Source organism: Miniopterus natalensis, chromosome 4, assembly GCF_054644295.1.
Source record: "Miniopterus natalensis isolate mMinNat1 chromosome 4, mMinNat1.hap1, whole genome shotgun sequence".
Classification (NCBI taxonomy): Eukaryota; Metazoa; Chordata; class Mammalia; order Chiroptera; family Miniopteridae; genus Miniopterus; species Miniopterus natalensis.
The window spans coordinates 62120508-62137013 of NC_142084.1; the positions used below are offsets into that span (position 1 = coordinate 62120508).

General features: G+C 57.5%; 1 protein-coding gene across 1 annotated transcript in view; it reads right to left on the minus strand.

Annotated features, from left to right (window-relative positions):
* Positions 1 to 831: 831 nt before the first annotated feature.
* The window catches only part of SBNO2 (strawberry notch homolog 2), a 37247-nt gene continuing 21572 nt past the window's right edge, over positions 832 to 16506 (minus strand). The window contains exons 5-31 of the mRNA XM_087816587.1: positions 15167 to 15250; positions 14787 to 14889; positions 14195 to 14349; positions 13839 to 13972; positions 13666 to 13756; positions 13453 to 13595; positions 10911 to 11029; positions 10437 to 10542; positions 9863 to 10016; positions 8824 to 9000; positions 8215 to 8312; positions 7461 to 7543; positions 6877 to 7068; positions 6437 to 6606; positions 5821 to 5952; positions 5213 to 5348; positions 4970 to 5082; positions 4782 to 4853; positions 4594 to 4702; positions 4342 to 4416; positions 4120 to 4263; positions 3324 to 3418; positions 3155 to 3247; positions 2859 to 2990; positions 2495 to 2571; positions 2049 to 2239; positions 832 to 1961 (exon numbers count right to left, since the gene is read on the minus strand). Coding sequence (XP_087672713.1) covers positions 1483 to 1961; positions 2049 to 2239; positions 2495 to 2571; positions 2859 to 2990; positions 3155 to 3247; positions 3324 to 3418; positions 4120 to 4263; positions 4342 to 4416; positions 4594 to 4702; positions 4782 to 4853; positions 4970 to 5082; positions 5213 to 5348; positions 5821 to 5952; positions 6437 to 6606; positions 6877 to 7068; positions 7461 to 7543; positions 8215 to 8312; positions 8824 to 9000; positions 9863 to 10016; positions 10437 to 10542; positions 10911 to 11029; positions 13453 to 13595; positions 13666 to 13756; positions 13839 to 13972; positions 14195 to 14349; positions 14787 to 14889; positions 15167 to 15250 — 3657 coding nt within the window. The 3' untranslated portion in view covers positions 832 to 1482. The remainder of the gene's footprint in view (positions 1962 to 2048; positions 2240 to 2494; positions 2572 to 2858; positions 2991 to 3154; positions 3248 to 3323; positions 3419 to 4119; positions 4264 to 4341; positions 4417 to 4593; positions 4703 to 4781; positions 4854 to 4969; positions 5083 to 5212; positions 5349 to 5820; positions 5953 to 6436; positions 6607 to 6876; positions 7069 to 7460; positions 7544 to 8214; positions 8313 to 8823; positions 9001 to 9862; positions 10017 to 10436; positions 10543 to 10910; positions 11030 to 13452; positions 13596 to 13665; positions 13757 to 13838; positions 13973 to 14194; positions 14350 to 14786; positions 14890 to 15166; positions 15251 to 16506) is intronic.

The window sequence follows — 16506 nt, forward strand, 5'->3', positions numbered from 1 at the left end:
CTCATTTGGTGTAAGCAGGGAGTAGTTGTCCACAGTTCTCCCTAGGAAGGTGGGGAATAGCTTGAGGCCAGTTGGTGGGGAATGACATAGCTGGAGAATGACTGGGGCCTCATCTTCCAGTAGCCCCAGGGAAAGCCAACAGTAGGGGATGGGGACCTGCAGAAGGAGGTGGCTCCTGCCCACTTGTCAGCTTCTTGGCGGGGGCAGCCCCCTGCCTCTGGACCAGAGGCCTGGTGTACTCCCCACAGCTCCCAGGAGGGGCCTGGTGTCCACTCCTGCCTTCCAGACCAGACCCAGCTTGAGTTCTCCTGTCCCTGGGCTGCCCTGCCTACTGGAACCAGTATGCCCTGAGGAAGCCCTGAGAAAAAACAGACAGACCAAAGCCCTGCACACTGAGGAACTGGTCTTACCACCATTAGGGTCCCAGGTGGGCTTCATGTCTCTAGTGGGCAGGAGGCAGTGTCTGGTCCAAGACATCACGAGCCTGGCTTAGCCAGTCCAGAGGCAGCTGACTTATGCTGGTGCCAGGACCACAGTGGACAATGGCCCTGCTGGGTGGATCTCTCCATCCCGCCAGGTTTGTCATCCACAGGGCCAGTGAATGGGATGAGCCCTTGTGACCGAAAGCAATGGCCTAAGGAGAGGTGTCTGGGCAAAAAGTGGGCCAATTTCACACCCACCCACCCCTATCCCCCACAGGTGGCAGCCACCCCCTGACTTCATTTCCCAAAGTGGGGCTGGGCACCCTACCCTTCCTCTTTAAACCCCCCCGCAGGCCAGGCCAGAGGAGCAGACAGCTGGGGAAGTAGTGAAAAGGCACATATATTTAAAAAAGATCTTTTTACATATATACACTTGAATTATAAATACACATAGAAACCAGGGGCCGCCCACCCCTCCAGCTCCACAGGCAGATTCTGGGGCCTGGAAGAGGCAGCTGGGCAATAATTTAGGGAGCAGAGAGCAGGTAGGGGGAGATTGCATATATTAATGGGGGGTCTGCCCCACACAGCCTCCCAGAGACAAGGCCCTGAGAACCGGGGGTTTCCTGAGTTTCCAGCTCTAGGGGCCACCCAGTTTTGTGTATTTCAGGGGTTCTGGCATTTCTAGGCCGGAAGGGGTGGGCTGGGAAGGGGAGCCCTGTCCAGGCCTGGAGGGCAGGATAGGAGAGGCACAGAGAGGGCAGCTCCACCCCCAGGCCCTGCCTGAGCCCCTGAGTGAGACATAACACACCTGCTGCCCCACTGGGCAGGGTGGCAGCATCATGAGGGGTTTGCCCAGGCACTGACCAGGAAGGCACTACAGTGGAGGCCTTGGTTAGCTAGATGAGGGGCACCCCAGCTCCCCTTCCTCTCAGTAGTTGGCAGGGGGACCTGAGCCCTGTTTACCACCCACTTTGGTACAAGACCTGTCTGTAGATGTGGTGTATTACAGATAAGTTCCATCCAGGAAGAACGCCTGGCTATGGGCCACAGCCCAAGCCTAGGAATTGGGAAAGGGCGGACTGAACTGGATGACGCTCTGCCGCTCAGGGCCTCCCCCACCCGCTGGCACCCCTGCCACCCCTGCACCACCTCCCAGCGGGCCAGGGGGCTCTGGGGGCGGCACAGCGTTGAGGGAACGCAGCATGTCCTCTAGCACCTCCTTGAAGTTGATGTCACAGCCCTGGTGCACAAGGGCTGTGGGGTCAGCCGGGGCATCAGGGGTGCCCAGCAGTAGATCGGGTGCAGGGTCCTGGGGTAGTGGAAAGGTAAAGGGTGAGGGCGGTGGGAAGACCTGGGCTGGTGGACTGTAAGTGAGGTCGAGAACCTCTCCGGGGCCACAGGGCAGTGCGAGTGGGCGCAGGGCAGATGGTGGCACAGGGAAGCCCTGGCTACGAGCATTCTTGCGCTTCACATCTGTATCCATGAGTTGCAGCTCCTGTAGTACTCGGGGCACGCAGCCCTCGGGGATCTTGATGCCTGCAGGGCACATGGTAGGTCAGAGCCTCTGGTGCAGAGCCCACCAACCCCCATACCCCCTTCTAGCTGGCGTGCCTACCCACTCACCAACTTGCTTCTTCTTGTCCTTGGTCTTGAGGCGAACAATCTGCAGGTAGCTGCTGCTGGTGACATCAGCCATGACAGCGGCAATGCGGCCCCACACGCGCAACAGCGCCCCGCACAGCATGTAGTGGTGCCGCAGCCTCAGGCCCTGCACACAGTCCTTCCCTTCCTGCACCAGCCGGCATTGCCGGTTCCTGCATGGCAAGCAGGCAGGGCGGCTCAGACACGAAGTGCCCCACGCACATACCCCCTATAACCTGCAGGCTCCTCCCCCATTCTAGCTGGCTCATTCCTAAGTGCCACCTCCTGGGGGTCCTGGGATACCCCAGATGCCTAAAGGGCCCCTTGTCCTGTATGGTGTGTTGGACCATCCCTAGTAGAGCTGCGCAGAGAAAATGGGGCAGGACTGTCTAATGCAGCCATACACTCAGTCCAACCCTGGCCCTCACCACGAAGTGTGGCTGCAGTGCTTCAGCGACAAGGTGTAGTTACTCTCCCAGGGACCCTTGGCGTCCTCTGCCGTCACCTAGGGGGACACAGTCGTATGAGACCCTGAGTGAGAGACCCATCCACACTTCTAGTGCACAATTGGGGAAACAGGCCTGGAGTACCCCAGGCTGGCTCATCTCAAACTTGGCAGCCCCCTCCTGGTGGCCAGCTGGATTGGGCAAAAAGGGCAGGCCTGGAGGCTGCAGAAGCTCCAGCAGGGAGGGGTCACAGTGGGGGCAACTAGAGTAATAGGGATAGACAAGCCCAGGGACGTGAGCATGGTGGGGCCTCCCTGCCTGTCTCCTCCCCCACCCTAGTCCCTACCCGGTGGAACTTCCGGCACAGGCTGTCGAAGGTTTCCAGCTGGCTCTGCCGGCCGATGTTGGGTTTGTACACAGTGAAGAGCTTGCTGTGGTTCTGCTCAGCCAGGAGGCAGCTTGGTTTGTTGCCACGAGCCTGGACAGGGGGTGTCGTGAGATTGGGGCACGCAGCTGAATGTCCCAGATGGGTGTCCCCATGGCGTGGGTGTACTGGGAGGGCATGAGGCTGGGAGCTGGACCTCTGCCCTCTGCTGTACCCCCCTTCTCCGAGCCTGGGGTCCTTCCCCCTGGGCCACCCACCTTGTAGGAGAGATAGAAGCCATCATGGGGGCCTGTCAGCTCCAGCGACTTGGTGTATGCCTCCTCCCACTTAAGGCCACGGTCCACAGTGATCTGCCATGGCACTTGCATGTTAGGGGTGGGAGTGGGGGTACAGGGCAGGGGTAAGGGCAGGCCAGTGTCCACTCACCTTGTAGAAGATCACCTGCCCATCCTGTGGGTGTCCGGGGGCCAGGAATACCTGCTGGCTCTCCTCGTAGATCTCCTCGATGCCCGGAGCCAGGTCTGGGGAGAGGAAAACGATGAACAGGATTCCACCTGGGGATCATGTGCCCAGTGTTGCTCAGATGTTTCCAGGTTCTGGGCTTTGAGGGGGCGATCAGTCCCAAGTTCCCGCAGAAGGGGAGGTTCCCCTAGCAGAGTCAGCCTGGCCCCAATCTTGCCCAGCACCCTAGATTGCAAGTGGCCCCTTCAGTCTGGTGGCCTGGGTTCCCAACCACAACCTGCAGGCCCCTCATGCCAGGTGTGACCACAGACAACATGCCCCTCAGGACCCTTCTCTGCACAGCTGTCCTGGGAACAGTTAAGTAGGGGCCTGTGCCCTCTGCAGATTTTATGATTAAAGCTTTATTGGTACGAAGCCCCTTGGCCCTTGATGTCCTTTTTTTTTTTAATCCTCACTTGATATTTTTTCCATTGCTTTTTCAGAGAGAGAGAAAGGGAGAGAGAGAGGGAGAGAAATATCAGTGTGTGAGAGACATCAATTGGTTGCCTCCTGCACGCGCCCTGACCAGGGCTGGGAATTTAGCCTGCAACTTAGGTATGTGCCCTTGGCCAAAATCAAACCTGAGACCCCCTTCAGTCCACAGGCCAACGTTCTAACCACTGAGCCAAACTTGCTACGGTGGCCCTTGGTGAGGGCCTGGTGTGTGGGGTGCTGGCTGTCAGTTCCTTTAGGCCCCTCCCTCTCCCTTGGTGGCACTCACCCAGGATGCCCATGTCATATTTGCCCTCCTTTTTGTCCACTTCAATGAGGTGGTCGAAGGTGTCAGAGAAGTACTGGAACAGCGCATTCTGCTTGTGCACCTCCAGTCCCAGGATGCGGTTGAGGAACTTGGTGATGGAGCAGTCTGCAGAGGCAGAAGGGCCTCAGGCTGCGTCAGCTCCACCCACTCCCAACCTGGTCCACTTGAGAAAGGGGGACTCACCTTTCTCCACATCTAGGCAGCCGGACCTGGATTCTCGCCCACCGATGCCAACTGATAGCAGGCCCTGCTTCATGTCTGCAGGAAGGGAGGGCTTTTGCACATTCCCCTTGCACCAGCCCGCACCAGCCCTCTGCTACTAGTGTCCCTTTGATGTGTGTCAGAGGGATCTTTGGACACAAATCCAGTCTACCAGTCCCCATGCCCCAAGCTGGTCTCCCAGGGGGACCCCCATGCACCACACCCCCAGCTCACCCCGAAAGAAGGCAGCATCCCCTCCTGGGTAGCCCTGGGGCAGGGGCACCTTGTTCTCCATCTGGCTCAGGATGGTGTTGAGGACGCAGCTGAGAGCCCGGGCGCCATACTGAGTAGAGGGGCCAGGTCAGAGGCTGGGCTCTGGCACCCAGGAACCCTCCTCTCCAGGCAACCAACCTCCCCGGTACCTTGTTCTCAAAGTTGTACTTGCTCAGGTCTCTGGACTCAGTGGCACGGCGGTCCCCATGTGTCAGAGCCCCCTGCCAGGGATGGGGAGCCATCACATCCCTCCCTACTTCCCTCCTCAGGAAGTTCCCCCAACAGCCCCCCTGACTAGCTCCCATCCACCTCACCCTGGTCCAGCCTGACCACTTACCAGGCTCTCCAGTCTCTTGGCAACAATGGAGGCGAACCTGCGCTCCCCAGCCAGCTCCGAGATGAGGAAGATGTATTCTGGTGCAGAGACCTGGTTGGACCGATGGGTTCGGCCTGGAGACAGAGGAGGCTCTTAGGGGCTGCCCCAGTGGGGCAGGTCCAAGGTGAGGGCAGTCCTGGGGTGGGGACAGGGGTGAGGCCTGGGCATCCTGGGGAGGGGTGTTCTGGGAGGCGCAGGGCTCACCAAATTGCTGGATGGCACGGTCGGCACTCCAGGGCAGCTCAAGTGTCATGTGGACCCGGCGACGCTGGTTCTGGACCCTACGGTCAGCTTGGAGTGAGACTCCAGAGCTGGAGGCCTCTGAGATGATGGCCACAAGCTGGGGGGATGCAGATAGGTCAGGTTAGTGGGGTGGGTGGCGGCCTGCTCTCCCTCCCCCATGTACCTCATATGCCCTGGGCCACCTTGAGGTGTTTAGGATGACCCACATAGTAAGTTGAGGCACCTTCCATGGTAGGGGGTGGCCACATGGGGCTTAGAATGGAGTGTGGACCATCCCTGGGTAACTCCTGGAGACAAAGGCTTCCCCACTGGTGCCCACTTTTCCTGTTTCTTTGGGCAGCTTCCACCAGGACTGAAGGCAGGACAGCCAGGGAAGCATGTGTCACCCTACTCAGGCACACACCCAAGCACAGCACATTCATATGCACACAGCCATAGCAGGGCTGGGGTGGTCAGTGGCCGAGAGCCAGCCTCTTAGGACTTAGGACCCCAGCACCACCCCTGTCCAGGGGCCTCTCATAAGCTTTTTCTGCCCATGTGCACTGGCACCCTGCCCCCATGCCCCCAACCTTTTCCCCTTTCATGAAGCGCTCCTTCTCCCTGAGGTTCACGTGGTCGATGGAGAGGCCCTGCTCCGCCCGAGACTCGAAGGCCACAGTCCCGTCAGACCTGGACACCACACGGCCCTTCCTACCGGTCATCTGTGGCAGGGCGGGGGACAGGCTGTCAGCATGTGGCTGCACAGGGGCTGGTTCCCATGTGCCTCAGTTTCCTCATCTCCCCTGTCCCTCCACCCTCAGCCTCTGCCCTGTGTGTGTGAGGGGTGGGGTTATGGGCCCTGAGCCAGAACATGGTCTCTGCCCTGAGACCAGCCACCTGGGGCCACAAAAGACCTGAGGTGGCAACAGAGGGGCATCCCAGGAAAGAGTATACTTAGTGTGGATGGGAAGGGAGGACATGCAGGGACAACTCACGGTGTGGGTTCAGCCTGGTGCTTGAGACCGCACCCAAACCCCACAGGCCCAGAGGCACATGAGATGTTGTGGGAGGTAGGCACGTCCCCACCCCCTCCCCCCACTGGATGTCGGACCCTGTAGTTGCCCCACCACCTCGCAGTGTTGGCAGAGACTTGGAGTGGCCACTAGGGAGCACCAGAGTCTGGGTGGGGGCCCCTCTGAAGCTTACCTCAGCCACATGCTCAGGGCCCCCCAGCTGGTCAATGAGCTCATCCAGGGTGTTTACTGGCAGCTCCCGGCCCAGTACCAGCACCTTGGCCAGCAGGTCCTGCTTCAGCCGCTCTACCCGCTCAAGGATGCCGGGGCCATGGGGGTCCCGCTGTGGGGGGCACAGAGGGCCTGTGGGGCCGCAGGGTCAGGGAGGACCGACCAGGTGACCTGCCCACAGCCCCACTCACAGACTCAGCCTTGGGTCCTCAAGGACAAAGTGGTCCCCACCAGCCTCAGGGACAGCCAGGTGCAGGGGAGGTGTGGGGGCTCATTCTCCCTAACCCCAGACTGCCTGTATGAACCCAGCTTTGCTGCTGACTGAACATGGGACACTGACCTCCCCTCTCTGAGCCTGTTCTCTATAGGTAAAGAAGGGAAAGGCTGAGTCACAGGCCTCACCGCGCTCGTCAGCAGGGAGCCCTATGGTATCCACGATGACCACATCATCGTCCACCAGGGATTCAGGGGAGGAGTGGAAATCGCTGTCCAGGCCGGCATCTGATTCAGTACTGCTGTCATCACTGATTCGGATCACACCTGCCGCCTCGTATGCTGGCCTGGACGCCTTGGCCCCACGGCCCCTTGGCCGCCCTGAAGGGGAGGAGCTAGGGGTCACCTCGGCCCAGCTCTGCTCCTCCGGCCTGTAGGGGTCTGGCCTGGGGCCCAGCTTATGGCAACTCATGACAGGGCATGTGGATGGAGGCTGCCCCATCAGTTCTCTCTTGGGAACTTGTGGTCGGGGCACTCTGTGCCTACTGCCCCCTGGATGCCCTCCCTGCAGGCTGTCTGTGGTTTCACTCTTCCCTAGCCCACCTTTGCAGGTAGATGCTGGGAAAGGGGCGCCAGAGGGAGCAGCAGGAGTGACCAGCTGACCTGGGATGATGCTCAGAAAGGAGGGGCTAGAGAGAGGCAGCAGGAAAGTGGATGGAAGGGAGGCCCCAGGAAGGCCACAAGCCAAAGCTGCAGGCAGGGCGGGTGCTTACGTTTTCTCTTACTGCCTGCCCCTCTGTCTCGCTTTCTTTTGGTTGAAGGAAAGTGCTTCTGAATTAGTGACAAAAAGACACCCCTGAAAGTGAGAAGCAGAGTTTATTTTCACTATGAGGACGAGCATGCTGTCGGCCTGTGTGAGATTAGGTTCAGAGGACAGTGGGGAAGAGTCTCAAGGGGGCAGTTTTGCTGCGATGGACTGGTTGTGGGACTAGGGGTCTAGGTGGAGCTGACTACCTCTGACGGAAAAGGGGGTAGACACATTTGGTGACTCCCAAGACCAGGATAGGTGGGGTAGGTGCATGGGGCTGGAGGCTTCCTGAAAAAGGAGGCAATGCTGGGTCATGGGAGATGAGTCAGAATGGGGGTGCCATACTGGAACCCTTGCTCACTATGGGCTGGGAAGAGAGGTTTGGGGCTTTGGGTGCCCTGCAGGCCAGTCCCTAAATTTTGAGGAGTCCCTCCTTAAAACAGCACTATTCCCACATGGGGGACGGGCTCATTCTGAAATCTTGGGGCCCTCCACTGACCCTCTAATTCCTGAGCCACCACGGTTAAGCTTTGTGGCTTTAAAAGTAAGCTGGGCCTGAAGTCTCTAAAGACAGGGCTCAAGAAATGTGCCCAGGCTCCCATGGGTGAAGTCACGGGACAAGGACAGACCACAGGTCATTGCTGGCAAGGCCTAGTGAGCCACAGGGTGACGGGGTCCCTGGTGTGGCCACCCTGCCCACCCCCATGTGCATCACTCACTCAGCGGCTGAGACAAAGCAGTCAAGCTGCCCATCCTTTTCATCCAGCACCTCCCTTGTACGTGCCTCGCCTGTGGACTGCAGCCCAATGACCACGCACTGTGGGGGGTGAGATGGGGGTGAACCTGCTTGGAACCCCCACCCATAGCTCTGGAGCATGGCCCCAGAGGGGCCAAGAGGGAAGCCCCTGAAGTTAGAAAACCCAGTCTGCCTCAGTTTCTCCTCCTTCCTCCCTTTGGGTCCCGCTGGTTGCAGGCCCTCACACACCCAAACCCATCAGGCAACTCTGTACTGCAGCTGACATCTGGCCTTAGGTCTCCAGACCCCCTCATTACTCTGTGTTCTGTTCCTTTTGGGGATCCGCCAGGCCTGGACATGGAGAGCCCAGGGCAAGGCCACTCCTGCCGCCTGCTGCAAGGAGCTGGGGTCAGGTGGGACCAGAACCTTCTGGACCTCGGCTCACCCTTGTCCTCATGTACTCAGCCAGCCACATTCGGGCTTGTTTGTAAGATAGATGTTGGTGCCTGTTCCACCAACTTGCCCCCTCAGGCATGAATGCAGGGGTCCAGGGTGTAGCGATGAGGCCCAGCCACCACTGCTGCCAACTCACCTTGTCCTGGGCCAGTTCCTCCCGGGCCAGCTCCACCAGCCGTCGCACCTTGGCGGCAATGCACAGGTACTTGAAGAAGCGCTGGTGGGCCGACCAGAACTGACCCCACAGGGACTTGCGGGACTCCAGACCAATCCAGTCAGCTGCCTGCTGAAACACGCCCAGGGCCTCGGCCCACTGCAACGACATGTCACAAGTGGCTGAACTCACTACTGCCCAGCTGTTCCCCAGCCCCAACCCTGCTGGAATTTGGAGCCGGGGTGGGGGCTTATATGTAGAGCAACACAAAGGCTCTGCCGATACCTGAACAGTCAGAAATGTTAAAAAACAAAAATGTGATGCCATGTGTGGGACATGATTTCAGAAGGGGAAGTGTCGACTTTTGACACTTTAGACCAGGGGCTCTCTCACCCTGGGTGATCCTACTCCCAGGGGCACTGGGCCATCTGTAGTTGTCACGACTGGAGACTAGGGGTTCTCTTGGCATTGAGTGGGTGGGAGCCAGTGATGCTTGCTCAGCACCCAGCAGTGCCCAGGACAGACCCCCACATAGGATGACCTGGTCCTTATGTCAGCAGTGCGAGGGGGAAACCCTATCTTGGTTTGAGGTAAGGATACAGCACAGGCAGAGCCAATGCTCAGGGCTTGTCTTGTGTGGGTATGATCTGACGGTGAGGACAACAGGAACCCACCACACAGGGAGGAGATGGTGAAAATAAGGGCTAGGTCACAGTGTACAGAGATGTGGACACTGGAAACAGCCTAGGGACAAAGTGCTCGTGACATCATGGAGAGGGTGGTAGGACCCAGCTGTGTGCCCACTTCACTACAGTCACATAATCTCTGCCTTGAACAGAACTGAGTCCTTAGGCTCCAGCCAAAGACCCCAGCAGGTGGTCTGGCTGCTTCCACCTTTCTGTAACCTGACAAATCCTTGTAGCATCTTTAAAGACAGATGCTGAAGGTGACAGGAATGTAATTCCAAGAGGAAATGCACAGTGTGTTCACGCAGTTAGAGGCCCCTGGCCAGCCAGCTCACCAGTAGGGCTGCACGGTTGTAGACAAGCTCGAAGGTCGGATCCAGTGGGATTTCCTCAATTCGAAAAGTAACACCACTGAAGCTGAGCTGGCGCGCAATGTACATGCCACTGACCTTCATGTCCATGGCCACGATCTCCATAGCACCCACGCCCCTGTGGACAGACAGGGCTGCCTGAGCATTGGCAGGGACCTGCCTGACCACATGCTGAGTACCATGAAGTGATGGAGCTACTCCGTGGAGGGGCGGACACCTGTAGCTCAGCCCTGGACCAGGTGCACAAAGGGAATGCAGACAGCAGGTGCAAAGGCCCTTTGCTCCCATTTGCCTGATCCTGCTGAGCTGAGGAGGGGTTGGGGGAGGGTACAAGAAAAGCAGGAAGGGGCTCTTTACCCTAGAACAATGGGAAGTGCTGGACAGAGAAAGAGCAGGATTTGTGTTTTACGATCACTCTGGCTGCTGGAGGAGTGTGGGCTGGGGTGTGAACTGGGCACACTGACAGCAGGCCTCTGCATGTGATAAGCAGGGCCCAAGGCCCCCCAGCCACCTGTCATGGACAGGTAGGGGTGCTCACCTCTTCTCAATGGCATGCAGAAAGTCCTCGAAGGTCCGGAAGGGTGTGCCCTCACCCCAGATGCCCAGGCGGCTCATGTAGATCATGTTTCGGGGCTCAGAGGCGCCTGGGGGTTGGGGGTGGGAGTCACCCTCAGCTCCTCCAACCCAGTAAGGTTTGGAGGAGATAAGGGACATGGCATTAGAAATGACCCAAGGACCAGGTACAGGGACCTTCAGGTCCCAGGAAAGTACCCACAGCCAGGGAGCTGAAGCCAGTTGGCAGAGGGGAGCCCCTAATAGGGGTTGGCATTCACGAAACTGTGTAAGTTACCACTGGCCTGGGGAGAGTAAGCTCCACCTTTGGGCCAAGCTGTGAGGTCAATGAATGGATGGTACTTGTGATACCCTCATTCTGACTGCACCAGGCCAGACATCGCTGACGACTGTGTGGGTGATCAGTCTTTCTCCCTGCCCCTGGCAGCTGCCCCCTCACCTGTGGCACTGGCGTAGACCACCCTGGCCAGAGGCAGCTTGTTCTGCAGGTCCAGCACGGCCTTGCCCATCTTGGTGGAGCTGGCATTCTTGGCTTTGTGGCACTCATCAAACACGATCGTTGGCGGGTGTGAGTTAAGGACAGTTTTGGAAGGTGACCATCCCAGCCTGCCCCTTCCTGGTTCAGGGAACTCAGCAAGGTATCTGGGGCGTGTGTCTGTGTCTGACCAAGGGTGGGGACCCTGGGGTGTGTGAGGCCACCAGGATGAGTGAGAAACAGTCTCTAGGCCAGGGGTGGGGATCGTCTGGCTCGTGGGCCACATAAGGCCCACGAAATCATTTGGTCTGGCCCTGCCAAGGCAACCGCAGGTGGGGCTGGAAAGTCAATAAATCTAGGAGCTTTTTTCATAGCAGTAATAATTTTGTATGGCCCGCAAATGATGTTATATCCAAATGGCCCTTGGCAGAAAAATGGTTCCCCACCCCTGATTATGCCCCTACCCCCTACTCGACTACTAATGGAAATGCGTGTGAGGGCCTTGTGAAGACCTTACAGATGACACTGACACAGACATGCACCACTGAGCGTGAAAAAAAGGGAGCCTCTGAATAAGAGAGGGAGCCATGGCTTCCCATGCAGAACTGGGGTCTCTCTCTATGACTCCTCACAAATCTACACTGACCCCATTTAAAAAAAGATACTGAAGAAACAAATTGTAATAATATGTAGAATGTTCTTAATATTTTAAGGAGAAAATAGTTACAGGCAGGCGCTCTCTCTCTCTCGGGAGTACACCTTCGCCTTTCCTGTCCCCTTCTTCCTCCCCAGGCACATTACCTTTGCCTTTCCCTCTCCTAATCTCCAAAGGCCCTTCTTTTGCTTCTGTAACTTGTTTCCTGAACCTATGCAGCCCAGCTGGCTCACTTCTACTACCTCTGTAACTTTCTAAATAAACTTTCTCTTGTAATTAAAAAAAAGTTATAGACAAGTATGCCTGTCATGAGCCTATTTAAAAAACAAAGCTCATGTTCACACACACGCACATGTATATATGATGTGCATGTAAAGGGTCAACAGAGAATTTACGAAATCCAAATGAAAAGGTGAGTCTGGAACTGAGCATGCAGCCCCTGGGGTTGAACATTAATGTTGTATTTTTTTACACTATCCCTTTCCCCAGGCTGTGCAAGGTGTCATATGGGTGCCCAGGACACACCAATAACCTTGTTTCGTCTTTGGGCACACAGGAGCTGTTCTGCATTTCCTAACCAGTAAATCCATATACTTGCTCATGTGACCAGAAAGGACACACAGGGCCCATGTTCCTCTTCTTATCTCTGACTGGAACCAGGAGTGCCCAAGCTGGTCACCCCACTTCTGGAATGACCCCGAGGACACAGTGAGAAGGGGTGATGGGGCTCACACAAGACTGTGTATAATACAGAGGCTGGAAACCCCAGGAATGTCCCTGTGACAGGGTAATTAATGGCTAAGGACAGAACAGAGCAGCATGATGCACAGTGACTAACTTTCCCCAGCTCTGGTGGGGAAAACAGTGACATGAGATGGCACACAGGGGACAACCTGGGGAGGTTGTGCACAGGAGGATGAGCACCCACAGGATGCCCATAGCACCAAGCCAACCCAGGGCTGCACAGAGGGGACATGAGAAGTGGCCTCCACACCAGGGGCAGATCCTGAGTACTGGGGGGGCGGGGCGGCGGCAGGGAATGGGGTGCCCTGCACAAATCCCCAGGAGCTGAGGGCCTCCCACCTGGTGTCTCACTTGGGGGGTGAATGTGGGGGGCTGGGGTTTACAAAAGTTAACAAAGACATGTTAAACTATGCTCTTGCTGCCACTTTCCTATTCTTTGCTCTTATAGTCTGGTAGGAGGAGAAGACAAAGTTACCTGAGTATCCAAGTTTTCAGAGATAAGGAGGGAAAGGTAGAATCTTTAAATCTTGGGGTGGGGACGGGGGAGGAAGAGGAGGAGGAGGAGGAAGGGGTCCGCATCCCACACCTCTTACCCAGGTGGCACATTCCCACTACCAAACACCACCCAGTCTGTGGTCACGGTTCTGCAGGCTGGAGCCAGGAGGCCCAGCCAGACTGTGAGGGGCTGAGAACAGTAGTCACTGAGAAGGAGCCTCCCTTGGGGGGCGAGCCTCCGAAGCACAGTCCTCTGACAAGAATTCCTCCCCAGCCAGCATCAGGTCCCTGGCTTCCAGATTTCCCACAGCCCCTCCAGCCCCTCCCTTAACCCTCCTACTCACAGCTCCTACCCTGAACCCCACCCCTGCAGCCACACCTCTCTCCCTTGGCCCCGCCCTCCTCCTCGCCCCTAGGCCCTACCCCCTCCAGCTCAGTGCCACCCTCCCTACCCACTCCTCCCCCTTCTTTGACCGCTCAGTCCCTTCCTCCTCCCACCCTTGGTGCCTACCTTGCCCCCTCCTCTGACACTGCTGTCCTCTCCAACCCCCTCTTATCCTCCTGTGCCCAACCGCCCCTCCTCCCTCCCACCCCTCATCAGGACAGGATACCACGCCGTCAAAGGCCGGCCCACACCATTCTAGGATCTGCCGGATGCGCGTGCGATGCTGCCCGCCAGCCTGGCTCTCCCCGATCAGGGCGGAGTAGGTAGCGAACAGGACGCCCTCTGAGGTAGTGTTGTCACCATACTTGATCTGGGGAAAGGGATGGGTGTGGGCACATTTTCGGGTCACCAGGCAATGGGGGAGGGGGCCACCAACCCACCTTGCTCAGCGCGTGCACTGGGATGTCAGGGGCATTGATGTCGCGCAGGTCACGCTCAGCGTCATACTTGAGATCGTTGGAGACGCTGAACCTGGAGGGTGTGAGTTGGTGGGTGTCTACTATCTCCCACCCCTGCTGGCCCTGCCCACCCCACATGCAGGGGGGACACTCACCACAGGGACTTCTTGCGGCCCCGCAGGTAGTTCTCAAGGATGATGCCTGCCACAGTGCGACCTTTGCCCACCCCAGCACCATCGCCAATGAGGAAGCCCGCTCGCTGCCCACTGGGGAGCAGGACCTCATGTTGCTGTAGGTATATAGGGCAGTGATCAGAAAACCCCACAAAGGACGGGGTCAGGTGGGCACTGAGACCCCCCCCCCCTATAGTATGCAGTTGGGTGGACACGGAAATACCTCCCCATGTGGGATGGGTTGGGTGGGCACCAAACACCCCCATGGGTATAGAACCAGGTGGGGCATTGAGGCCCTCCAACTAGAAACAGGGTCAGGTGGGAAACACTGGGGTCACCTGACAGGCATAGGTGATGGCTTCCAGCTGCAAGGCAGACAGGACCCCGCTGTCCCAGGCAGGCAGGGCAAGGGTGTAGGTGATGTCTGGTGGTGGGACACTGGACAGTGTGCTGGTCTCCACAACACGGTCAGGGTGCTGCTTCCCAACCTTGGCTGGAGGGGTGTGGTCAGGGGCATGGTCAGGGTCTCAGCTGGACTGGACCAGGATGGGGGAGGGACCAGGATGGGGACTAGGGGAGGGGGGAAGGGGAAGGGACCTATCAGTGCTTTGCACAAAGGAGAGAGGGGGGCAGACCCATAAAACCCTAGCTGGGTGGGGAGGAGGCTGGGCTAAGAGGAGGTGAGCTTACATCACACCTTTGGAGCCACCTCAGTTTTAGACAAGGTTCAGATTACCACAGTTATAGAACTGGCCCTCCCTCCACCCCTACCAGGCCCACCTTTGCTGGTTCAGGGACCCCAGGACTGGGTGCCCTCACGCAGGAGCCCTGAAGCCTGGTGGGTCTGTGCAGACCTGTGGTTGCCTACTGGGGGTGTCCTCCAGGGGTCTCCTCCCACATGCCAGGGACTAGGGGAGGCCATGCACTCACACTTGGATGGCACATAGTCCGCATAGATCTCCGTGTGGCCCAGCTCCTCTGCCTCCTCCTCCTCCGCCTCCTCCTCCTCCTCTGGCTGACTCTGACTCTGAGACTGAAGACCGGTGTCATCATGGCAGGGACAGTCCTGTCACTCAGCATGGCCTGCCTTCCCCAAGGGGCAGGGGCCTGGTCCACCAGCCAGCCCAGTGATGGGGGTGGTGGGGAGAGCCTACCTGTCCCCTGCCCCAACATGGTACCTCCCACCTGTAAAATGGGCAAGACCCTGCTTCTAAGCAGGCCAGGGTCTGACACACAATAGGTGCCTGAGTGTGAATGGCCCTCCTAGTCCCAGGAGGGGTAGGCATGGCTGAAGAAGGGGCCCAGCTCACCTGGTAGCTGATGAGAAGTGGAGTGCTGGCGAGGGAGGGCACTGGGTCCTCAAGGCCCGTAAATGGCCCACTGGGCAGGAACAACTGGAGAAGAAATGAAGGAGAGAGTAAACATGAGCCTGCAGGCTGGATGTGCCAAGGAAGCAAGGGAGCACCTCGATAGGACCACCGGCCTGGACTCAGGCTTTCCATGCCATCATGCCCCTCTGCCCAGCACCGGCCATCTGCCTCCTTCCTGCTGCCTGCCAGCTGGTTCTGGTGGCCAAGACCTACTGTGTGATTATAAAACATGCTGCATGAAAGTAACATGTGGCCATCCTCCTTGGCTCCTCACAGACCTCTGCCATCCCAAGACCAATGACTATGAGTGCTGGGTGCCCCAGACCACAAGTGTCATTTACAGTCTCAGAGGAAAAAGGGTCACCAGGGGATTCAGTAATGTGATAACTGACTTGATTTTATAACTCCATTTGTTTCCAAAGGCTACGAACATGGCCAAAGATTTTTTTTGTTTCCAATTTTTAAAATATGTCTTTATTGATTTCAGAGAGAAAGGAAGAGGAAGAGAGAGAGAAAGAAACATCAATGATGAGCGAGTCGTCATTGATTGGCTGCCTCCTGCATGCCCCCGACTGGGGATCGAGCCCGCAACCCAAGCATGTGCCCTGACCAGAAATCGAACTTCGATCTCCTGGATCCTAGTTCGATACTCAACCACTGAGCCACGCCTGGCCCATGTGGCTCAGTGGGTGGCAGCGTTGTCCAGTGCACCGAAAGGTCAAGGGTTCAATTCCTGGTAGGGGCATTTACTTGGGTTGTGGGTTCAACCCCCCAGCCCTGGTCAGGGCACATGTGAGAGGCAGCTGGTTGATGTTTCTCCCTCTCCCTCTCTCTCACTTCACCTCTCTAAAAATCAGTGAAAGTGTACTCAGGTGAGGATTAAAAAATAAATTAGAAAAAATGGAAGTGAGGTACAGGGAAATCAAAAACTTATGCTCAAGTCCCTCTCCTTTTTTTTTGAATTAACAAAAATAAACAGCCTCAGCCAGGTTCCCAGAAGGCTGAGTCAGGCTTCCTGGCGGGTGGGCTGGCTCACTGCATGTTGTGAGTGTTAGGTTTCAGCTGCCCTCAAGCCCTCCTCCCAAGAGCTAGAAGCCACCAGAGGGCCCTGGGAGACTTAGGTAATGCTGCTGTCCTGCTGGGCCCCTTCACCCAGACACTAAGATGAGCCTGGATTGTCCATTAAGGCTGCCAAGGACAGGGACCTCACTGGGCTTTCCTGGGCACTCCCTGTCCCCCTGCTGGCCCCATGCTGGGTGCCCCCACTGCCTGGTCCTGGG